The sequence below is a fragment of the Sorex araneus genome, chromosome X, assembly GCF_027595985.1.
Source record: "Sorex araneus isolate mSorAra2 chromosome X, mSorAra2.pri, whole genome shotgun sequence".
Classification (NCBI taxonomy): Eukaryota; Metazoa; Chordata; class Mammalia; order Eulipotyphla; family Soricidae; genus Sorex; species Sorex araneus.
In genome coordinates this window covers 203963151-203989087 of record NC_073313.1, presented here as the reverse complement: position 1 = coordinate 203989087, position 25937 = coordinate 203963151, and the positions used below count along the sequence as shown (strand labels likewise).

The following is a 25937-nucleotide window of genomic DNA, read 5'->3' as shown; positions in this document are numbered from 1 at the left end:
AAAAAATAATCTGATTTTTTAGTTTATCAAAAAATAAATACATGTGCATGACAAATTATTAATAGTATTATAAACCATAGAATCTCAAGCAAAAAAATTAAATTAATTGAAACTAAATATGAAATTAAAAAGGGGCAGTCAAGATAGTTCAACAATCAGGCACATAATAAGTTCAGTTTCCAGCACGACATGTGCCTCCAAGCACTGCCGGTGGCGGTGATCCCCACACCTCAGTGCCTTCCCAGCACTGCTTCCTTGGGCCCTTGCAGAGAATCGCTGAGTTGGCCAAGTCTCAACAGAAGAGAGATCTCCCGTGGTCCCATAAGAAACACCGATGTGGCCCCCTCAGAAAACAAAAGAAATACAAATACACTTTTATTAAGGAAAAATACATGCTACTTGGGGGGGAAAAGGTATGAAGGGAGGATGAGGCTGCCCAAGCAGTGCTCCCGGGTCAGGGCTAACAGTTTAATGCTAGTGTCCAAGAATGAAATTCAAGCCCCTATCTTACTTTGTAAATGAAGAAAGAAGAGTGATTTAAATATTTTTGCTGAGTATCATCTTAGTAACTAATGAAAATAAAGATAGGAATTTTCTTTGTGTGAAACATGTGTCAAAAATCTCAACAGAGATAACTTTTATAAGTAAATAGAGAAATTGGTCATAAAATAATGCTGAAAAGGATAGTACAAAAAAATGCTAAAATATTCACTTAACAGAAAATATTAAAAAAAGACTAAAATAAATGCCCACCTAACTAGATTTATATTTTAAGTAAATTTTAGAATAAAATTTTAGAAAAAAAGTGCTACCGAAAATCTGCCTTACAAATGATTTTCATTTATTGTAAATATTCAAACTTAGCTAGGAAGAAATATTAAATTATCTTTGTATCAAGTTGTATTTGTATCTATTGTTTATTTTATCTGTATAACTTAAGTACAGTATATGGTCTTCTAACTCATCTATTATATAACATACCTTTTTAGCATATTTATATATCTACGCACACATTTTACAATAGTATGTATGCAACTTCTAAACAGGCAATTAATGTTAGCCAAACAGACAAGTGAGAATGAAAATACCCTAAAAATAAAACAATTTCAAGGGGAGAACAAAGTGTCCTATTTTGAGTTTCTTTCTTTCTTCTGTTTTTTTGTTTTTCGGTCACACTTGGTAATACTCAGGGGTAACTTCTGGCTGGCATACAGGGATCACTCTTGGCAGTGCTGGAGGGATAATATGGGATAATGTGGATCAAACCAGGCATGGCTGCATGCAAAGTAAGCACCCTACTCGCTATAAATCTCACCAATCCCTGAGGTTATGAGTTTCTAAGATATTTAATAAAATCAAGTCCTTAATGCTGCCACATAGGGATCCAATTAAATCTCTCTAAGTCACATTACTAGTCAGAGGGAGAAAACCAAGATAATAATCCTAAAACTAAAAGCTACTGCCCTCATGGCACTGTCAATGACCCTCATGATAACATCTTAATTTTGTCATTTAAGTAGATTTTGTAGTATTTTGGTCGGTTGTTCATTCCATTTCTCCTCTAGTTCCACAAGAATTCAATTGCTTCTTTCTATAAGTCATTAATGAAAATTCCTATCTGAAACTGATGATGACTTTTTCCAAAAAGAATAGTGTATTATTCTGATATTTCCAATTTACATAATATTCTTATTTTTATTGCATAGATACAATTAGCTTTAAAAGCGGTACTTTTACATATAAATATTATCTTTTGAAAATTATGAAAAAAAATTTTCATCTGAGTCTTTTCATTCAAATTACTACATACCTTGTAAAGCAGAGTGAACAGCACAATGTGTAAAGTTTTACAGTGTAAAAGTCTCATGAGACCTTTATAGCTGGGATGGAGTGGTGTTCTTTTCTTATAGGGAGGCCAGGGATTTCCGGGGAATTTCCCAGTTTGCTTTAAACTGTGAAAATAAAATACACTAAAATTAGATGACAGGCTTGAAATTAAACTGTGATTTGTAACAACTAATTTTATTACACTTTTCTATGCAGTACTTATTTTTTTAATCAAATTGTTTAAAAATGCCAAACAGAGCACTATTTTCTCCACAATAATTTATTATTTCCTATATATGAGAAAAAAATGACACAGAGAGGTAGCACTGTAGCACTGTCGTCCCACTATTCATAGATTTGTTCGAGCGTCGAACCAGTAACATCTCCATTGTGAGACTTGTTGCTACTGTTTTTGGCATATAGAATGCACCAATGGGTAGCTTGCCAGGCTCTGCTTGTGTGGGCAGGATACTCTCAGTAGCTTGCCGGGCTTTCCGAGAGGGACAGAGAAATCGAACCCGGGTCAGCTGTGTGCAAGGCAAATGCCCTACCCGCTGTGCTATTGCTCCAACCTAAAAATTAGACATATGAAAAAGAAAATGTTTTAAAAAGTAGAAAAAAATTTAAAATAAAAAAAATCAAATAGTAAACAAAGAAATTTTCAGTTGAAACAGTTGAACAAAATAACCTAAAAATTCTTCCATTTCAATAGTACGACAAGGTAAATAAGGCAAAATAATATATCATTTTAATGCATACCTATACTCATAAAAGAGAAATTGGGGCTGGAGCAATAGCACAGTGGGTAGGGCGTTTGCCTTGCACACAGCCAACCCGGATTCGATCCTCCGCCCTTCTCGGAGAGCCCAGCAAGCTACTGAGTATCTCGCCCACACGGCAGAGCCTGGCGAGCTACCCGTGGCATATTCGATATGCCAAAAACAGTAACAACAAGTCTCACAATGGAGCCATTACTAATGCCCGTCCGAGTAAATCAATGAGCAACGGGATGACAGTGATATGTACATATATATATTTATATATATGTATGTATATATATTATTCTATGTTTTGCTGCCTGCTCTCTGAACTCCATCAAATATGGTGTGGTAATTATGAAAAATGGGTTGGAAGTGTCTTATAATGTGTCCAGAAAGCGGCCTGGAGTGTGGCCATTTCTGCCACTAAACTAAATAAATAAATGAACTAAAACTAAACTAAACTAAACTAAATAAATAAACAGGAGTGATCCCTGAGCACAGAACCACAAGTAAGCCCTGAGCACCACTGCATGTGGCCCACAAACCAAAAAACCACAAAAGAAAATATGATCTCACTCATGCAAATACAAAGAATGGGATCAGACAATTCCAGTGGAAATAAACCCTGACACAAGATCTACAGAACTGGCACTGAGGAGGCTAGAGGAAGAAGGCCGGTAGAGGGACAGTGGGATAATGGTGGAGGGATCTTGAAATGTCATGCATGAACTGGCATCGCAATATTGCAACTATAAAATATCTTCAATACTATTGTAAAGGATGATACTGCAATTAAAAAATTAACCAGAAAGTCATCACATGCATTTTTAATTCAGTTTATAGGGGGAAAAGGCACACAGAACATTACCTCTGAGCAACAACTGAAAACGACGATCTTTAAATATTAATCTGACCAGACCAAAAGAAACTTCTAAAGAAACAAAAAGCTTCTCAACAAATCTCTCCCCACTCAAATCACCCTACATTTAAGTTCAGAGTCAAGATGCTCCATTAATGCACTGAATGTTTAATTGCAAGCAGCCAGAACTAGATCTAAAAAGTGCCACTATAACAGACTCTAGAGTCTTAAAATAATAGAAAAATCAACTAGAAAGTAGCAGATAGACTTTATGGGTGGGGGGCTGGGGGGGAGGACTTTTAAAAAATTATCATTGGGAAAGGAAGATGTCAAAGGCCTGCATTCAGGTGGCCTGGGTCCAGCACTGTGCCATACAGCACTGCAAGTACTCCTGGACGTGACCCTGCTGGCCATGAGCACCTTCAGTCTGAGTAGGGACACAAGTGAGCGAGGTCCAAGAGAGCCTTCAGGCCAAGGGCTCCCAGGGATGGTCCTTAGGCCCCCTCAGCACTACTTGAGAGACTGCCTTGAAAAAGAAGAGAATACCATAAAATTCTCTCATTAAAAACCAAACTGGCTTCTAATATAATATTATAGTGGTTAGATATGTTTAAGTTTCAAACAACCTAAACAGCTCATGATGGATAAGATGTCAACTATTCTATTTTATTTTCAATAAAAGCATTTTTAGTTTTATTTTGTACTTTTGTTTTCTTTAAGAGCTAGCCTCTAAAAATAAAACACCTAGAATAATGAAATGTTCTGAAATAAAGGTTATATATTTGTTCAAAGGAACAGGTAATACATCATTTTGACTGCCCTTTTCAAAGTATTAATGGAATAATGCAAATGAAAAGTTATATGACAAAAAAATAAGTGACTTAAACTGACATCTAATAATTGACTAGTTTGAGAAAAAAATGATATATATAAACTAATACATCAAAATTTCAAACACAGGGCAGCAACCATTAACCTTCAAAAATGAGAGATGGGAACCATCACGTTGGTGGTATAGAGGTTTGCATAGCTGCCTTCCAAAATTGAGAGATGGGAAATAAGAGAAAAAACAATTATAGCACAAAAATCTTACTTTGCTGTTGAATATAAAACAGATACCCTGTTTTAAAAAAAAAATCTCATTTGTCTTTTTAGAAATGGCCTAAACTATGCTATTGGTTTGCTTTGTTGTTTGTTTTATTTTGTTTTTTTGGGCCACACCCACAGATACTCAGGGCTTACTCCTGGCTGAGCTCAGGGATCACACCTCACAGGCTTTGGGGATCATATGTGGTGCTGGGAATTGAACCCAGGTCAGCCACTTGCAAAGCAAGCGCCCTACCAATTATACTATCACTCAGCCTTGTTACTATTGTCTTTTTTTCATTTTCTGTTACGAGTCACCATGTTCATTCAGTGTATCTGATAATGACTGCAGGAAACAGGGTAGGTGGTGTCCATTCTCTAAGGCCTCCTCTTTTTATTGCCCAAATCTTCTCCAGAAGGCCCTCCACTTCTATAGAACATGGGTAAGAGATCTTGAAGGACTGGCCAGGGATGTGGCTCAATGGTAAACTTCTTGCCTTGCATGCAGGAGACCAAGGTTCAACCCCTGACATGGCAAAAGATAAACATAAAAACACCCCAAAAGATCCTGAAGGACATTACCAGCATTAACCTAAACCTCTAAAAATTACATCAGACTAAGTTGCTTAATTACACTTAAATTCTCCACACAAAAAGTTGAAGAAATTTATCTTTTGGTCATTTAGAAATTACTGACTGCCTACATAGCAGGTACCTACTGCAAAGCTAGATTTTGAGGGGATAGTATGTTTTATCTGTCCAAACACTTTTGACCATTAGTCTTCAAGAGGTTTTTCTATTCCCTTGTTGCAAACAGAAAAGAATCACTTGGGGCTAGAGAGACAGTACAGTGCGTAGGGAGCTTGCCTTGCATGTGGCTGATTGGGTTTGATCCCAGCATCCCATTTGGTCCCCCAGGCTCAGCCAGGAATAATTCCTGAGTGCAGAGCCCTGAATGTCATTGGCTGTGCCCCCAAACAAACAAACAAAAAAATCTTACATCCTGGGGCAGAGTGATAATTCAGGAGCCAGAGTGATAGAGTGATAGATAGTATAGCTAGCTGTAGGGTACTTGCTTTGCTTGTGTACAACATGGGTTTGATCACTGGCATCTCTCATGCTCAGTCCCCTGGGCCTGCCAGGAGTGATCCTGACCAGAGTCAGGAGTAAGCCCTGAGCATCACCGTGTGCTCAAAGGGACAATCCAAAAAAATCCAAAGGGACAATCCAAAAAAATTAAATTCAGTGAAATTAATTTAAGTCACTGTCTCTTAAAACTAAAAAAAAAATAAAAATAGAGAAAATGATCAATAATCCCTTTAGTTTATGATTATCTGTCCAGTTATGCTCTAGGAAGAACTGAGGGGACTCAGTGGCCAACACACATGCCTGGCAAGCATAAATTTTGAACTTTTAAGATTTTAAGATTTAAGCATAAATCTTGAAGTGTTAAGATGGCACCTTCCATGTGCACCAAGCATAGTTGTGGTAGCTCAGCTGTTTAGGATTCCCGACACCACAAAAGTGTGTGATTTCCAACACATCAGTAACAGGTGTGTGCAAATACTGCAACTAAAGTGTACAACCAATCAAAATGACAGATATTGCCCCACACCCGTGAGAGTCATCTACATCACAGTCTGGTAACAGTGCTGGATGTGGTAAAAAAGGAATTCTTACTGCTGGTAGGACTGTGGCCTGATTTGGCATCTATACAAAATGGTTTGGAGCCTTAAATTTAAAAAAAACTATAAGCAGAACTTCCATCATGATACATCGATTCTACTCTTGGGCATCTACCCCAAAAACACAAAAAACGTAATCCATAGAATATACATTCACCCAGGACCATTAGAGCACTAATTACAATAGCTAACATCTGGAAACAACCCAAGTTCCCAACTCATCATTCAAAGATGAGTGAATAAAGAAATAGTGATACATACAGAATGAAATACTATGCAGCTGTGAGAAAAGAGAAAATTTTGCAGTGTGCTGCAGCCTGGATGAAATTGGAGGTCAGAGACATACAAAAGAATCTTAAAACCTAGCAGCTCGCAGCAGAGATGCCTCTGGACCTTGCAACAGGCCAATTTCACCGGGATGCCTAAGACTGGAGGAGGCATTGTCCCTCCAACTGCGCTCTAGGAATTCCAGCGGCAACCATCTTCTAGAATCCAATGAAAAGCCCAAGTACTCAGGGTTAGTGCTGGCAAACTCCAAGCCTTATGGGATAGGGGATTGGCCGGCCCTTTCCATCTTCCTGACCCCTGGAACCTTGGATGTTATGTCCGGCGACTAGTTAAAATCATTAACGGCCACGATCCAGAGACACAGAAAAGAATCTCGGAACCAAGCAGCTCACTGCAGAGATTTCTCCAGACCCTAATTATCTAAAATTTTAGATTTCTGGGAGTGCACACATGGACGCTCCGGTGGTTACATGACATGCTATGTTATTCATAGCAGGCAATAAAAATAAATTATCTCACATCTGCCTTTTCAGCAGGTTTGAGTGGTGGTGGGAAGGTGTGATGGTGCTGGGACTGGTGTCAAAATATTGAATGTAATCCATTATTGTGAACAACTTTATGAAAAATTTTTTTAAAATTAAAAATAAATTAAAAAGAAAGAAAGAAATTGGAGGTCATGGTAGGTGAGTTTAAGTCAGAAGTAAAAGACAAACACCAATACGGGATGATCTTGCTTACATGATGAATATAAGGAAACAAAAGAAGGGATCAGACAATCAGCAATGGAAACCAAGCCTGAGACATGAGCAACAAACTGAGAACTGAGGAGGCTGAGGGGCCATGGGAGGTGCCATAGTGCTCTCGACACTGGTGGGAGGACTGGAATTGAACTGCAAATATTAAAGTGATTTAATACTATTGTAAACTACGATACCTTGACAAAAGCAATTTTTAATAATGCATACAATCTCTGGCAAGTACTGCAGCCAGAATGTGTTCAAGCACCACAAATAAAGAGTGCAAACTGCAGAGCACATGCTAACTCCAAACCAAGTGTGTATGACCTCCAGTCATCACAATAATAGGAACAAAAAAGAGTAATGAGATTTTTTTTTAAATATGTATCTTCAGTCAGGTCGTTAGACTCCAATTAAAGTCTACTAAAAACCAAAAAATTACAAAGCCACATGAAAAGCACACGAAGAGTGTGGTAAGAAAGAAGAACCTTAGAGTATTTTCCTGAATGGTTTTAAAGAAAAAAATAAAGAGAGCTGCTGACAGCTGACCTAGATTTTTTTTTTTTGTTTTCCTTGTTGGGGTTAGAAAGGTAGGAAGAGGGGCCGGAGCGATAGCACAGCGGGTAAGGCGTTTGCCTTGCACTCGGCCGACCCGGGTTCGCCGACCCGGGTTCGATCCCCGGCATCCCATATGGTCCCCCAAGCACCGCCAGGAGTCATTCCTGAGTGCAAAGCCAGGAGTAACCCCTGAGCATCGCTGGGTGTGACCCAAAAAGCAAAAAAAAAAAAAAGAAAGGTAGGAAGAAAATACTAAAACTTTTTATCATAAATTTCTCTGCTATTTCTATGGTGGATTTTATAGGATTTATTTTATAATAATGGATTTATTTTATAAATCACTGATAAACAGTGATTTAGCAAATCACTGTTGCTTTGTCTTGTCAAAAACAGATGTTTCAAGTTCATCCAGTATCTATATTCTATATTTATACTTAATAATGATCTGCACTATTTTCTCATGATCAAAGACATCTGCACTATTCTAACTTGCATTATCTAAACATGTCTGTATAATATTCAATTTAATTTGGAAAAACACAAATAAATTCCATCTAATGATACTCAGGAATATTTATTTACTAGTAAGACTTGAAACTGTATTAAAAAAAATCCATTAAAAATATTCTACAAGAGGGGCTGGAGTGATAGCACAGCGGGTAGGGCGTTTGCCTTGCACGCGGCCAACCCGGGTTCGAATCCCAGCATCCCATATGGTCCCCTGAGCACCGCCAGGGGTAATTCCTGAGTGTAGAGCCAGGAGTAACCCCTGTGCATTGCCAGGTGTGACCCAAAAAGCAAAAAAAAAAAAACAAAACAAAAAATATTCTACAAGAATATCCAAAGGAATTTTTCATAAAACAAGATAACCGTCAGAACATTTTTTCCTACAGTGATCAACATTTTAAACTACTATTACATTGCTAAATATTTATTTAAAAATGAATTTGTTTTGAATGTTTCCCAGCTATAAAAGAACATAACAATCTGACCACATTTTGATGTAGATAATGATTATCTGATGTCAAACAATTCATTCTCTTTACTTTTGGCCTCCTCTAGTGGTCTGAAAGTAGAACTCCAGAAAACCAAGCTCAAAAAATGGAAAACACGTAAGTTTTTCATTGATATTTGTGATCATGTATTATAGAATCTATTTTTGACAAGAATTAACATCAAATTCTGATTCAAACTTGAAAAACACAAAGCTCAGCCAGATGTCCTTTTTAATGCAAAATCAGTATTTTCTCCTTGAAAGAGCACACAGTTTAATCAGAGAATTATTTAAATTTTTCTAGGTAAACACACAATAGCTATTACTATACTAATCAATGTAACAAACTTACAATGCTGTATATCTGTCCATTGCAGACTGCACATCTCTGCGGTAAACTGTTCGAAGAATGACCATGACAGGGTCAAACTCCTGATTCCAGACTTCAGCTATTACAAAAGAAAGTAGAAACAGAACACTTGTTTCTCAGAAATAAAATCAATCTCTAATCACTATTTATGCTTAAGTATATTGTAAATCATGGGAGTGTTTTCTTTCACTCTACTACTGCCTTAATAAGCTTCAGGTTTTGGCTAGCTTTCTAAGTAAAAAAATATTAATGTCATTATTAAAAATGTTCTAAATTCAGCAAGCACTAACCAAAAAAAGTTTTATAATGTCATAATGCTTCACAAAAATTTTTGTTCAACTGAAGTTCTTTTGTAAAAGTACCAGTTGTTCCTAGAGCGACAGCACAGTGAGTAGGGCATTTCCCTTGCACGAGGACAACCCGGGTTCAATTCCTCCGTCCCTCTAGGAGAGCCTGACAAGCTACTGAGAGTATGCCGCCCGCACGGCAGAGCCTGGCAAGCTACCCGTGGCATATTCTGTAACGTCTCACAATGGAGACGCTACTGGTGAGTGCTTGAGCAAATCAATAACAACAGGACAACAAGTGCTACAGTGCTACCAATTAGAGGGGCCAGGGCAATAGTTCAGCGGCTAAGGCATTTGCCCTATACACAGTCAACCCAGGTTCAATCCCTAGAATCCCAGATGGCCCCGGGTATGAAACAAAAACCAAAAAAAGAGAAACAAACCACCTACAAAGTAAGAAAGTTAAGAATTTTTAACATTTTCAAAAATAAAAACACTTTATTTCAAATAAGGACTGGAGCGATAGCACAGTGGGTAGGGTGTTTGCCTTGCACATGGCTGACCTGAGTTCAATTCCTCCATCCCTCTTGGAGAGCCCGGCAAGCTACCAAGAGTATCTCGCCCGCACAACAGAGCCTGGCAAGCTACCTGTGGCATATTCGATATGCCAAAAACAGCAACAAGTCTCACAATAGAGACGTTACTGGTGCCCACTCGAGCAAATCGATGAACAGCAGGACAACAGTGTTACAACAGTGCTGCAGTGCTATTTCAAATAAAAACTAACTTAAAAGTTAGGGGCTACAGTGAATAGGGCAGCTTGCTTTGCATCAGGCTGAGTCAGATTCAATCCCTGGCACAAGTGTAGCAGGGTATGACCCAAAACAAAAAAAGAGTTAATATGCTATTACGTCTTATTTATAGCCTTTTGCTCACAAAGTATCTTGCTATTTTTCAAAAATGAATCATAAATCATTCATCTCTTAGCATCTCCTAAAAAACTACTATGCATAGCAGGTATATAATTAGTAGAATGCAAGATGATTTTAAGCAATAAATGTGCTGAGCTTTCACTCTCCCCTCACCCTGCCCCCAATAATGGACACAGCTGGCTGTGCTCAGTGGCTACTGTTCAGCATAGTGCTTGGGAGGTCATTCTGGATGGTGCTCAGGGGGCCAAATGGTGCCAGGGATCAACCCCAGGGCTCCCACATGCAAAGCACAAACTCGGATTCTTTGAAGCAGCTCCATGGACCCAGTGCCTTTAATTTTAATAATAACTTTAATGTGTATGTTTTTATAAACAAAGTCCAGGACTTCACCAATAAGCTTAGAATGACAGGAAGTTTAAAAAGTGGATTCCACTCAGAAAATGTAAAATAGGACTGAAGAGAACTCAATGGGCTAGAGAGTGCTCTGCACGCACGGCTTCAATCACAGGCACTGCAAGGCTCCCTGAGCACAGCCAGGAGCAACTCCCCAAGCACAGAGCACAAATAGCCCCTAAGCACAACCAACTGTGGCAAAAAAAAAAAAAAAAAAAAAAACATAAAGAAAACATAAAATAATAAGTATATCAAAGTAGAGATAGTGTTTAGATATAGCGAAAATCTGTAACTTAGCTTAAGGGGTACTAATTTTAGAAACCACTTCTTTAAAAGTATCTTCTTCCTAAATTAAGTTTTCCCCACTGCATTTCAAGAGAATTCATAACACTTGAAAAATTGGTAGTCCTGTACATTATTATAATCAAATTCTTGGCATAATAAGCTATAACAGTTATGCCCTTTTTAATGTCACAGGTTAATCATCTTAAATGTGCATGCTATTTAACTTAAATTATCCTCTAAGCTTGACAGATCCTCTCAAAGATCTTTATTATTCTAATTATTTTCTGCTAGTCACTTTAAACTTATTCATTTCACTGTCACTGTCACTGTCATCCCGCTGTTCATCGATTTGTTCGAGCGGGCACCAGTAACACCTCTCAATGTGAGACTTACTGTTACTGCTTTGGCATATCCAATACGCCATGGGTAGCTTGCCAGGCTCTGCCATGCGGGCGAGATACTCTTGGTAGCTTGCCGGGCTCTCCGAAAGGGGCAGAGGAATCGAACCCGGGTCGGCTGTGTGAAAGGCGAATGCCCTACCACTGTGCTATCGCTCCAGCCCAAACTTATTCAATTGTACAATTAAAACACCAATGCTTTTATCAGAATTATAAAACTGTGGCAATGGAATAAACTTTAGTTTTTTAATCCAGCGGGCTTCAAGCAGTCAGTATTCTACAAAGCTGGATTTTCATGGGGGTATAGCAGGGATTACTTTAGGAGCAAGGAGATGGCAAAAGAGCCTAGTAACAATGTCTATCTACCTCCTACACCCACTTTACCAGGAGTAAGGTTGCTCTTATTGTTTCTTATAACAGATTCATTTTAGTTCCCCCAAAATTCAAGGTTTATTTCAACTTTATTTTTTGTTCAGCTTTTTGGGCCATAACCGTAAGTGCTCAAGGCTTACCTTTTCCTGACCCTGTGCTCAGGAATCACACTGGGCGGTCTCAGAGAACCATGAGCAGTGCCAGGGATCTAACTTGGCTGGTCGCATGCAAAGCAAGTCTCTTACCCGCCTTACTATCTCTCGGGCCCTATTTCAACTTCTTGTTAAAAAGCTTAAAATCACTCATCTATTCCAACTTCCTCACTTTACATATAAATCCAAAAATTAAAAAAAAAATAACTTTCTCACTATCAAACAACAAATTTAACTCAGTACTGTATTTAAATGACCCGTAATTTCATGATTCCAATGCTCAGTGATCCAGTTCAGTGTTTCAGTATTTACTGTGCATGGTAACTACGCAAATCAAGCTTATTTAAAAAGTAGATTCCAGGGGTGCGGGGCTGGGAAATAAAAAAAAATTTTTTAAATAAAAAAATAAAAATAAATAAAAAGTAGATTCTGAAAATCTGTCCCCAGAGATCTGGATGGGAGCAAATTAGATTTGAGACATAAGAACCTGTGTTTTTAATGAGGACTGAAAGTAAGTCTGACCAAGTACATCTCAATATTATACTCTGATCAACACTGCACTGCACCAGCCTGCTATTTTCATTTCAAAGTTCATCTAGATTTTGGATACAAAATGATCTATCCTCTATCTTTTCTTTAATAGAATACATTCCAATCAAGATTCTAAAGTAATCTTGCTGCCGTTGTTAACTTCCTGAAAATTTCCAGATGAGGTTTATTCTGTTCTATTTTGCCTCTAACACATTGCATGCTACTTACAACTTTAAAGTACAGATCAGGTTATCATTTATAACAATAAAAGCTAAAAGAGTCAACAGCTTGCTCAAAATTTTTATCTTAATAAAAATGAAAAATCACTTTTAAAGGGAGCCAGGGAGATGGCTCAAGTAAAAGCCACATGCCTAGTATGTGCAAGGCCCCCAGCACAATCCCAACACCTGCAAGCACCCACCCCAGGACTGAAAGGTTCAGCCCCAAGTTACTCAGGGCTTAAGCTCTCAACTTTCAGCCCTCACCAGCAGGCCAAGCATAATAAGGAGTGGAACTACCCCCCTTACTCCACCCCCACATTTTTAGTTAGTTTTATATGTATTTACATAGAAAACATAAGCTATATTACCAGCACAATTTAGAGATTATAATTTTAACTATTTAAAGTTAAGATTTGCAGGGGGAGTCCTATTTGGAAATTAAATGTAGAGTGCAAACACATAGTAAAACAAAATTGAAGCTTATATACTATAAATTTCCAGTTTATTGTTCAATCACTTTAAAAATTAATGAGTTCATACGCAAACTTCATTTTCTAATTTAAAATCACCTGTATAACATAAAATCATAATTGTTTGGGGGCTGGAATGATGGCACAGTGGGTAGGGCATTTGCCTTGCACTCGGCGGACACGGGTTCAATTCCCAGCATCCCATATGGTCCCCCAAGCACCTCCAGGAGTAATTCCTGAGTGCGTGAGCCAGGAGTACAGAAATAACCCCTGTGCATCACCGGGTGTGACCCAAAAAGCAAAAAATAATAATAATAATTGTTTTAACAAGTTGGTATAATACCACTATTCTCCATAATAAGACATAAATCTGGGCTGGAGCGATAGCACAGCGGTTGGGCTTTCGCCTTTCACACAGCCGACCCGTGTTCGATTCCTCCGCCCCTTTCGGAGAGCCCGGCAAGCTACTGAGAGTATAGAGCCCGCATGGCAGACCCTGGCAAGCTACCTGTATTGGATATGCCAAAAACAGTAACAATAAGTCTCTCAATGAGAGACGTTACTGGTGCCCACTCAAACAAATCGATGAGCAACAGGATGACAGTGAAGACATAAATCTAAAAGTCAGGCTAGCAAAGCTGAATAAATAAGAACAATTTTCTTTCAGCATAAACAATAATTCTTAAAAAAAATTGTGTTTTTTAAAAACTGTTTATAGAACCAGAGAAAAATTACAGTGAGTAGAATGTTTATCTTGCACAAGGTCAACCTGGGTTCAGTCCCTAGCATCCTATATGGTCCCCTGAGCACTGCCAGGAATAATAGCTGACTAAAAAATACCCGAGTGCAATACCAACACGGAGCACCAGTAGTAACCCCTAAGCACTGCCAAGTGTAGCCCAAAAACCAATGTGTGTGTGTGTGTGTGTGTGTGTGTGTGTGTGTGTGTGTGTGTGTGTGTGTGTGTCTATACAAACTTACCTTTGGGAGAATACATGCCTTGTTGCATAGAACCCCCAGGTTCAAAAACAGGAGCCTTAAAATCAGCTACAGCTGACAGTACTGATTCAAAGCTATAACTGCCTGGAATAATGCCACTTTTGGGATTTGGATTTTCTGGAATATGATATAGGTGTCAAGAAAAAATTATTTCAGTGATCAAAAGCCAGTCCTATAATTTTATCGAAGTACTCTAGATTTTGTTTTTTGTTCAAATAGTAATTATTATATAAAGTTGACCACAAGAAGGTTATTTAACAGTTCAACAAAAATATTTCACTACTTTTATAGTATTTCAAATCTAAACATTGGATGCTAATAGAAGTTCCCAAGTACATTTTCCCCAAAACCAAACTTGAGGAAATAGAAAAGAAATATTTTTTAAATTACGTCCATTTTTATCATTTTGCAAATTTGGTATTTGACATTTTACTTCCTCTTAAAAGTTAGAGAATATGCTAATAATTAGCCAAGATTTTATGAACAAAAACTGATTTTACAAAACACAAAATATTCAAGAAAAAAAGAAAGACTACATACAAATTAAAAAATACCACTAAACACTACAATTCATTCCCATTTGTTACAAATTAAAGCATATAATTCTTTTTCAATACAAAGTTACAAAGAATGCTTCTGTTATTACAATACCTATACACCATATATTATGACTGAATGAAATCACCAAACAAAATCAAATTGATAATGCATATAAAAATCTCCAAGGTATTGAAATCAAACAGGCATTCCGAAAGGAATCATTTTACAAAACTGTAGTCAATTACCCGTAATATAAATATTATGTATTATAAATATGTTAGCATATAAATATATAATAACATCATATCACAAAATAAATTGTCATAGTTAAACTTTCACACAAAATAACATGATCTTTGTCTGAAATTTCATTAGTAGTAACTTTGAAAATAGTGTTGATGGAACAAAAGCAACTGGTGTTGGCGTAGATGTGGGGAGAAGGGGACTCTCCTTCACTGCTGGTGAGAATGCCGAATGGTTCAGTCCTTTTGGAAAACAATATGGACAATTCTCAAAAAATTAGAAACTGAGCTCCCATTTGGCCCAGCAATACCACTTCTGGTAATATATCCCGGAGATGCAAAAAGAGAAGAGTAGACACAACATCTGCACTTATATGTTCATTGAAGCACTGTTTACAATAGCCAGAATCTGGAAAAAACCCGAGTGCCCGAGAAGAGATGACTGGCTAAAGAAACTTTGGTACATCTACATAATGGAATACTATGCAGCCGTTAGAAACGATGAAGTCATGAAATTTGCATATAGGTGGATCAACATGGAAAGTATCATGTTAAATGAGTATCATGTGAAGTATCATGTGAAATGAGTCAGACAGAGAGGGGCAGACATAGAAAGATTGCACTCATTTGTGAAATATAAAGTAACAGAATGGGGCACCAACACCCAAGAATAGTAGAGATAAGTACCAGGAGGATTACTCCACAGCTTAGAAGCCAGCCTCACATACTGGGGAAAAAGGCAGTTCAGTTAGAGAAGGGATCACCAAGAAAATGATGCTAGGAGGATCCACTTGGGATGGGAGATGCATCCTGAAAGTAGACTATAGACTGAACATGATGGCCACTTAGTACCTCTATTACAAACCACAACACCCAAAAGGAGAAAGAGAGCAGAAGGGATGCCCTGCCACAGAGGCAGGGTGGGGTGGGGGTGAAGGGGTAGGGGTGGTGGGAAGGATGCTGAGATCACTGGTGCTGGAAAACGGTCACAGGTGGAGGGATGGATACGCGATCAGTGTATGACTGAAATGCAAGCACAAAAGTTTGTAAGTCTGTAATGTACCTCACAGTGATTCACTAATTAAAAAAGAAAATAGTGTTCATGGGGCTGGAGAGATAGTACAATGGATAAGGCGTTTGCCTTGCACAGAGCCAACCCAGGTTTGATCCCACCATCCCATATGGTCTCTCAAGCACCGCCAGGAGTAATTCCTGAGTGCAGAGCCAGGAGTAACCTGAGCATCAGTGGGTGTGGCCCAAAAACTGAAAAAAGAAAAAAAAGAAAATAGTGTTCAAGCTATGCTCAGTCCTATACCAAAAAATCAGAAGTTTTTAAAGTTTATTATTTTAAAAGTAACTTGACCATTTAGGACTTTTTAAAGATCAAGTTCTAAGGAAAAAATCTTCAGACTGTTTAAAACTTGATCAGAATAATTATAATAATTATAATATACCTCTCCATTTTTACCAGAACTACAGAACTACAACAGACATAGTTGCCATATACAGAGCATACAACTTCCTTTCACTAACACTAGGCCAGACCATGAGGTGCCCAGCAACATCAGCCCTGAGGTCTAACCAAGGTCTAGCAAGGAGTTGTAAGAGACAATTTAGAAACAATTAGAAACACCTAGAATTATTTTCTACACCGCTTTTCAATTTCAAAAAATAATTTAATTTAGAAATCGGTAAAACTTTAATCTGTAAAAATCATCATTTCATTCCCCCAACTAACAGAAAATAAAGCCTTTAAAAGGATATAAGGTCCAGCAATGAACTATGCGTCCTATCATTCATACAGAGCTGGGCTACCATCTCTGCCCTGAGAATCTCATCATCAGACATTCCTAAAAGAATGACAACAGAATTAATACGTACATATGTAAAATATACAGAAACAACCTAGCACAGATTTGCTATGCTGCTTTTACCCAAAATATGATATGCTTCAAATATTAATGAGAAAATAATACAATGCCTAAGCAGAACTGCAGTTTATCTTACTATCTGCCATTCTCTTAAGTAGGTTTTTTTCAAGATAGTCTGAAAAGCAAAACTGTACATTACCAAGAGTTTGAAACAATGTTTAAGTATATACAATCTTTCCTTTGCTCTGTAGACTAATAACTGTTAGTCAGATCTATAAATTAAAATCATACTGGCATTAATGACACACTTCTAAAGTACATTTGTGTTATCAAATTGCCTTACATGTAATAGTTACCACAGGGACCAGGAGGGGTGGGGGAGAATAGTTAATACCCAAGTATTAAAGTGGTTAATATCCAAGTAGTACTAGTGGTTTTTACCTAAATGTAAACGAAGACTCAAAAGAATCACAAGAAATGTAAGAGCGCCTTCTAACATGGATCTCTCATGCTCGGCATCAAGCACTGTGTTTTGATGTTGTGAAGCCATTGTCAACAAATCCACTACCTTAAATCTATAATAAGAATATTCAAGACAAATTTTTAAGTTGAAACAAAGTTATCATAAACTCCATGTACTTCCTAATAGGTATCTTAATAAATGTATTTTTACCTTTCAAAGACAGATGAAATAAAGTAATCTGGGTCAAGTCTAGAAGCACAAACCTTTAAAAGACAAAAACAATCCTTTATTTTTCAATATTCCCTGCGTCATTTAATCAATCCTATAAACACAAATGAAACACATCTAAAGTGCACCATCTGCACTCTCAAGATCACTTACCTGTAATAGGTAAATGTCAGGGTCAATCATAGAATTACAGAAATGAGACTGGACATAAGTCATGGCTTGTCCTTTGATTTGCAGGCCATTTCTCACCCACATATTGCTGTGGATTTCCGCAAGACTCGCCTAGTGAAATAGAAATTAAGCAAATTAGACAAAGAATAAGACATTTAAACAAGTTTATAAAACTACATTATATTGAAAAATTATTTCATGGATATTTTATAACCTGGGGCCAGAATGAGAGTACAGTGGGTAAGGTGCTAGTCTTGCATGTGGCAGACCAGGATTCAGTTCCCAGAAGCCCGAAACCCACCAGAAGTGATCCCTGAGTACGGAGCCAGAAATAAGCCATGAGCACTGCCAGATATGCATACCCCCTCCAAAAGGAAAAAAAAAAAGTTGTAACTTAACCCTCGTATAAACCAGACATTCTAGCTAATGTTAGTTTAAAATATCCAGTGCAGAGCCAGAGAACTTAAGGAGAGGAACACAAGCTCTGTATGCGGAAGGAGCTGCCTCTGCTGCCCAGCGCCACATGGTCTTCTGAGCACCACTGCCTGTGGTTCCCCTAAAAAACAGTCAATACAAATATACATTTTTTTTTCTCTTTGGGTCACACCCGGCAATGCACAAGGGTTACTCCTGGTTCATGCACTCAGGAATTACTCCTGGTGGTGCTCAGGGGACCATATGGGATGCTGGGAATCGAACCCAGGTCGGCTGCGTGCAAGGTAAATGCCCTACCCGCTGTGCTATTGCTCCAGCCACAACAAATACACATTCATAAATGTATTAAAATGTTCATTTTACACAGCCTCTAGTTTCTCCTTATACAGTTTATACATAAGTTGTTTTCCATGATAATTTCTGGATACATTTTCAACAATTTTTACAGAAATAGTTCCTGAAAAAAATCACTGACAACTTTTTCCTACTCAAACAAAAGACAAATGCAATTTTTTTTAATTGCAAAAGACAAATGCAGGGGCTGGAGTGATAGCACAGCGGGTAGGGCGTTTGCCTTGCACGCGGCCGACCCGGGTTCGAATCCCAGCATCCCATATAGTCCCCTGAGCACCGCCAAGGGTAATTCCTGAGTGCATGAGCCAGGAGTGACCCCTGTGCATTGCCGGGTGTGACCCAAAAAAGAAAAAAAAAAAAAAAAAAAAAAGACAAATGCAATTCCTTTTAAATGGAGTATAAAATAACATAACATGAAACTGACACCCAAGGACAGTAGATACAAGGTCCAGGAGGATTGCTCCATAGTTGGAAGCCTGCCTCATGAGTGGCGGTGGGAGAGAGTGGGCAGGAGGAAGGCAGCTGGAATAGAGAAGGAATCACTAAAAATGATGGTTGGAGGAATCAGTCAGGATGTGTGCTTAAAGCAGAAAAAGGACCAAACATGGTAACATCTCAGTATCTGTATTATAAAACATAATGCCCAAAAGTAGACAGAGAGTATGGGAAATACTGTCTGCCATGGAGACAGTGGAAGGGTAGAAAAGGGGGGTATATGTATACTGGGGATATTGGTGATGGGGAATGTGCACTGGTGGAGGGATGGGTGTCTGATCATTTTGTGATTATAACTGAAACATGAAAGCTTATAACTATATCTCACAGTGATTCAATAAAATAAAATAAAATTTTAAAAAACACAGGAATAAACAAAGCAAACTGATCAATGAATGTAACTGGGAAACTGAAAATCACAAGTACATACATTACTCCAAACAATGTACATATAAAATAGTGGTAGTAGCACCCGGTTTAAAGTTGAGCCAAAACAATGCTGTAGTGCTAAAACTCCTCTATAAGTAACAGTGAAACAAATCCTCAGTAAATTATAACTAAATGTAAACCTCACAAAACAAAAGCTACCTAAATATAACCTGGCAAAAATATAAGTACTTAATTTAAATCCAAGTTTTAAAACATGTGGAGCCGGAGCAACAGTATGGCAGGTAGGGCATCAACCAGGGTTCAATCCCCAGCAACCCATAAGGTCCCAGAAGCCTTGCCCAGAAATGATCCTTGAGTATGGATAAGTGAGGCCCCAAAACCAAAATTAAAATGTTTTGCAACACTAGGTAGAATGAGAATGATTAGGGCATACAAATAAAATACAGAAGAATCATTCAACCAAGGAAATTAATTCAAAACTTTTTAAAAACTAAAATACATACTTGAATTTGGAGTGGGTGAATCATTAGCTTCATTAACATTTCCTGATCTGGTATAACGGTATCCAAATCCAAGTCTTGACATTTCACAGCCTAAAAATTATGATTAAAGAGGTTACTTCAATACTTATTTATAAAATGATTATTTAATATTTCAATACTTAATTCCCAATGTGAAAATAAAAATCAAATATTTGATGACAGTCTTACCTTACTCAAAAACATAGCATAGTAACGATGTAGTGGCAAATGAAAAGTAACTTGGTTAGGTGCTGGCTAAAGAAAAAAGAAAATAATTCAAAGTCAAAGAATGTTTACAGAAGTTCAAAGGCTTTAAAATTCTAAACACATACTTTCACCCAGATTTTATTTCAAATGTTTTAACTGAAGCTTTTGAAGCTTTTTTTTTTTTCTTAAATGCTACGAGAGCAACAGTACAACAGGTAGAGTGCTTTCTTTGCACATGGCCGACCCAAGTTTGATCTCTGAAACCCTGTATGGTCACCTGAGAACCTCCAGGAGTGATCTCTGAGTGAAGAGCCATAAGTAAGCCCTAAGCAACACTGGATGTGGCCAAAAACAACACAAAAAAACCCTTGCATTTTTAGAACATAAAGTTCTTTTTAATCACTAAATATACACTTTTAAACACCAAAAATACAAGTTCCTTGAAAGTAGAAATTGTATACTACTCAACTTTAAATCCTCTGAAGCATTTTTACACAATAAGAGATGAAACAGACTTCTCTTTAAAGTAGAACAGTTGGGAATCTTCATATGCATGCATCCAAACAGGACATAGCAATAAGAATAGCTAACGTTCACTAAGCACTTACTATGAGCTAAATCACCAAGCTAAGAGCTTTATTCCTTTAATCCTAGTAGAATCCGCTGAAATAGGAATAATTAAGGTCTCCACTTTATAAATTAGGAATTCAATCTTAGCAAACCTAAATAACTTCCTAAAGTTAACAAAAAACAACTAAGGGGCTAGTCTGGACTCCACTGTTACATTAATTGTTGGTGAAAAACTGCCAGTAGCCCTAAAGTAAGGAATAAGTGAAGATCTTGGCTAAGTTCCTTCACAAGCAGCGTGAGCTGCTCCCCAAATCATAAGCAAAGACACACCCTTCATCCATAGGGAAACAGGACAGAATATGTAAAGGACCACTGGCACCTTATGAATTTATTACAAAACTCTGTTTAAACCTATGAATCCATGAGTTAAGCTATCACTATAAAGGGAAAATTGTGCCATAATTGTCCTTTAAGAAGGATGAAAAATTAAAAGATACTGACTTTTGATGCTTTTATAAATTTTAGTGAAGTTTTTTCTATTTAAAAATTTTTACTCAGAGCCAAAGAGAGCTCCACAGGCTGAGTGCACGCCAGGAGGCCCAAGGTTCTGTCCCAGCACCGCATGGTCCCCTGAGCACAGCTGGTAGCTACCACCCACTACAGAGCCAGGAGTAGCCCCCAACCTGCCATGTGTGGTCCCCAAAAACAAACAAAAAAAAATTGCAATGTTTCTTTTTTATCCAGGGCCCAGAGGAATAGCACAGTGCCTCAGAGCACCTGCCTTAAAATCAAGCGGTCACAAGTTAAAATTCCCAGTGTCTGTAGGATAACATGGGGTTTGTCCTTTTAGCCTTGCCACAGGGAACTTAGTTTACCTTAGAGCAATGTCCTTTCTATACGGACACAGGAAGACAGTTAATATTATGCTTTTTAACTTGGGAGCTGACTGACTCCAATAATATTTACTCCTGGGCATCTGCTTTCTCAACTCAGTTGCCCTTAGTTCCTAGCACACCAAAAGCAGGGTCCCAACGAGGGACAGAATGGACCCAGGGCAAGCTGTGAGCTACCCTGGCATCGAAATGGGCCAGGCCAAAGCGCCACAATACTCAACTATAAGTTGAGAGCATGGTCATAGAAAAATGCTGTCATGATCCAAAAGTAATGACGAGACTAGTAGTTAGGAAGACTAACTGGGGTTAGGAAGACTAACCTGGCCTGAGGACTGTGGTCTGGAATATATAGTGAATGTCCTCAGGAAGAACCAAACTTTAAGTCTGATATATCTCTTACTGTGCTCATACAGAATGACATTGCTAGAAATATTAGAAGTAGATTTGCTATAACTATTTAAGCAGATTACTAGCTCACACCCTGACGCACCATTGTTTGGACCCCCACCCTTGAGTGGATCTCCTTAGATGAGATTTCCTTAGATGAGATTTTGATAATCTCCTCGAGAAATGGTCTTACCCTTCTTTGTTGATTTGTTAATGTTCAACCCACCTTTGTGTCACCACCCTGTGTAATTTGCTATATAAACTGAGACTGAAGGAGAAAACAGGGGCACTGATGAGAGACAGAAGAAGAAGACAGAAGAGACAGAAGAAGGAGAAACAGGAGACAGAAGAAAGAGACAAGAGACAGACAGAAGAAGACAACACAAGAAAAGACACAGAAGACACACAGGAAGGCACAGAAGCAAAGGAGAAACACAGAAGAAGACACAGAGGCAGAGACAGAGAGAGGTCAGATGAGACCAGAGGAGAGACTACAGAGACAGAGACAGAGAGACAGACAGAAGAGAGTACAGTAGCACACACAGAAGCAGAGCACAAGGAGGAGCCGTCCCGATCCAGTCCATACACAGTGTCTCGCGAACACCAGACGAGAGCGGTATACCAGACGAGAGCGGTGCGTGTGAGAGAGATCTGGCCCGAGTGCCAACAACGACACCACGCATCACTGCGTCTCCCCCTTCCTTCTGTGCACACGCGCACCGCCCCTTGTGACTTTTTACAAGTGTCCACATGCAACCTAGCGTGACCTTAGCAGCCTGTGCTCCCCAGTACCAAAAGTGATTCCAGTCACAATGCAAACAGGTGTGAGTAAGCACCACAAACTAAAAAGATATGCAAGTGCTGCAGCCGGGATGTGTGATTCCTAGCAAGTTTCTGTGAGCATCACAGTGATGCCCCCCAACAAGCATCACAATTGTGTGCCTCAATTAAAGAATGTGACCCTGGAGAATATGTTGCCCAAGCACCACAACTAAAGGAATGAAACCTTGGTGAAACTGAAGCCAGGTATGTGAGCACAGCAAAATGATGTGACCTCCAGAGCCAGGTGTGTGGTGCAACCACCCCATCACCCTTCATTGCAAGATCAACAAAGAAGAAAAAGGAGGAGGGGTAGGGAATTTTAAAAAATTAACCAAGGCCGCCAAGATGTGATCCCAGGGGTTGCACATGTGTGTGGCCTCTCCGCAGCTGCAAGAGCGTGAATCCAGACCCGGCTAAACTACTTTCGGCATGGGCAGCTCCTCGCAGAATGTCTCCAGTCTGAGAACTAAGCTGTGGCCCCATGCCTGCCCAGGAGGGGAAAGGTATTTCTCTCTCTTGCCTCTTCCTTTCCAGGGATGAAGGGCGTGGTGACCGCCATATTATGACGACCACAGATGGGGTTTACAAGCTTGCAATGATCCAATTGCAAGCTGGAAGAAATCTCCCTGGACTTAGTTGTTAAAGTACAGAAATGAGGCCGTGCGACCTCATTTTTCTTCACAACAGGTCTGATTCTAGTGGGGTACTCCTAACAATAATAATGAGGTTTGTGTTGAAATATTGAATGTAACCAAAGTAAACAGAAATTAAAGTGAAACTTATCAGTTACAATGCGGGGGGCGGGGGAGCCGGGATGGGAGGTGTACTGTGTTTTTTGTTTGTTTGTTTGTTTGTTTTGGTGGTGGGATATGGGCACTGGTGAAGGGATGATTGTTTCAGCATTGTATAACTGAGACTTAAGCCTGAAAGCATTGTAATTTTCCACATGGTGATTCAATAAAATAAAATTCTTTTTTTTTTTTTTTTTTGCTTTTTTGGGTCACACCTGGCGATGCACAGGGGTTACTCCTGGCTCTGCACTCAGGAATTACCCCTGGCCGTGCTCAGGGGACCATATGGGATGCTGGGAATCGAACCCGGGTCGGCCTTGTGCAAGGCAAACGCCCTCCCCGCTGTGCTATTGCTCCAGCCCCTAAAATAAAATTCTTATTAAAAAAAAATTAACCAGAACTTTCCAATAACTGCTATAAAATAATCCTGTAGAGTTAGAAAAAGTGCGATCACAATCTCTGGATTTACTTTTGTACAAAACAAAGTAGAATAAGTTTCTTAATATGTAAATACACCTCTACAAAAAATTATTCTAAAAGCTTGTTTACCCTTTAAAGAAATTTCTGACACATGTTACAACATAATTGAACCTTACGGATGTTATAAGTAAAATATATCAGTCACAAAAAAAAAAGACAAATAGTGTATAAAGTGTGCAAGATATTAAAAAGACAAAAAAAAAATCTAAAAGTATAATGGTGGTGTTAAGGTTTAATGGGGAGGAGGGGAAAAAGAAATTTTACTGGGGAGAGATACAGTTCACAAAACAAAAGGTTCCAAAGACAGAATACAAAACAATGTGAATACACTTAGCAAACTAAACTATAAGCTGAAAATGATTAAGATGATAAATATATGTATTTTGCCACACTACAATTAAAAAATAAACTTTCCCTGTTATTATTTTTGTAATATATTCTACACTACTTAAATCAGAATCTCCCTCAGTTTCCTGTGACAGTATTATATAAGTTCAAATATCCACAGTAAAACTTTATTTACCCTCTCTATGGCTAAATTACCTGGTTTGTAAAAAGGTAATTAACAGGCAGTTGATGACAGTATTAAGAAAACAGTAACCAAAGAACACCCCCTCCAAAAGAACCAAGAAATTTAAAAGTACCGGTCAATAAGGATATTGGCTATATAAAGAATATGATAAAAGCTAGAGAGAGAATATAGTGGGTAGAAGGATTGCCTTGCACATGGCCACTTGAATTCAATCCCTAGCACCATATGTTGTCTCCTGAGCCTGCCAGGAGTAGCCCCTGAGCACCACCAGATGTGCCCCCCACCCAAAAAAAAGAATATGATATAAATACATATGTGGAGAAATGGGCAGATATTGACTATGTTTAGGATAATGAAGGTCAGGTATCTTCCTGTTAGAGAAACTAAACTAAGTCCTGTGGTACCAGGAGAATGAAGACTGCACTACCATTCCTGTAATATGTTCCTATATTCCAGTGAAAGAGACGAAATGAAATTTGAATCTACTCATGAAACAAACACAAGTTTGAAGGAAATTCTACAAATTCATTGAGTGTACTCTTCAAAATTATTGTGCTGAAAGACAAGGAAAGAAAAGAAACTGCTCCAGAGGAGAGCTGAGACTCGATAACCACGCACAACTTGATTCGGAATAAAGGGCATCACGGATAATTTCTAATTTCTAAGATGTGAACAATTCTAAGGAGCATATACTGATAATCTACTGTTAATTTACTAATTTTTAGAGTTGTGTCTTGTTACAAAAGGCAATGATCTGTGTTTAGAAAACACACTAGTATTTGTTGCTAATGGACATCAAGTCAACAGTTTAACTCTCAAATAGTTCAAAGAAAGAATGTTTTTTGTATTTCCAACTTTTCACCATTTGCATCAGAATTTTTTCAAAGAAATCAAAATACATAAATGCAAGTCCTCCTTCCACCTCTATAAATGAAGAGTTCCATCATTCCATCAAGGTTCAGAAAACAAATGGGGATTAAAATTATCTGACACATGTCTCCTTCTGCGTAAGACATTTTGACCCAATGTTTTGACATGAATAAAAGGGGTTTCTGTTGCTGACCAACTGAAAGCAATTTTTTGTATATTTCATACAGAGCATGTCTTGTGGCAGCTCCGCTCAGTTCACCTTTAATAACAACCACTATTGCTCAAGCCCATAGAAGAACACTGACCATTAAGTTGTGATATTCTTCCCATTAATCTCCTCTATTCTATTCACAATTGCACTGTCACTTTTCTTCAAATGAAATTTTCACCTGAGAAATACTGAGACATAACATATTTAGTAAAAAAAAAAAAAAAAAAAAAAAAAAAGGAATTAAACCCTTCTTTAGGAA

At 38.3% G+C, this 25937-nt stretch overlaps 1 protein-coding gene across 4 annotated transcripts in view; it reads right to left on the bottom strand.

Moving 5' to 3' along the window:
- UBR3 (ubiquitin protein ligase E3 component n-recognin 3) overlaps nucleotides 1-25937 on the bottom strand; it is a 158909-nt gene that overhangs the window by 71939 nt on the left and 61033 nt on the right. For all 4 annotated transcript variants that reach the window (XM_055123540.1, XM_055123542.1, XM_055123541.1 and 1 more), the window contains 9 exons: nucleotides 20105-20170; nucleotides 19898-19987; nucleotides 17703-17831; nucleotides 17532-17584; nucleotides 17300-17433; nucleotides 16753-16837; nucleotides 14188-14330; nucleotides 9148-9244; nucleotides 1811-1952 (listed from right to left, as the gene is read on the bottom strand). In XM_055123540.1, coding sequence (XP_054979515.1) covers nucleotides 1811-1952; nucleotides 9148-9244; nucleotides 14188-14330; nucleotides 16753-16837; nucleotides 17300-17433; nucleotides 17532-17584; nucleotides 17703-17831; nucleotides 19898-19987; nucleotides 20105-20170 — 939 coding nt within the window. The remainder of the gene's footprint in view (nucleotides 1-1810; nucleotides 1953-9147; nucleotides 9245-14187; nucleotides 14331-16752; nucleotides 16838-17299; nucleotides 17434-17531; nucleotides 17585-17702; nucleotides 17832-19897; nucleotides 19988-20104; nucleotides 20171-25937) is intronic.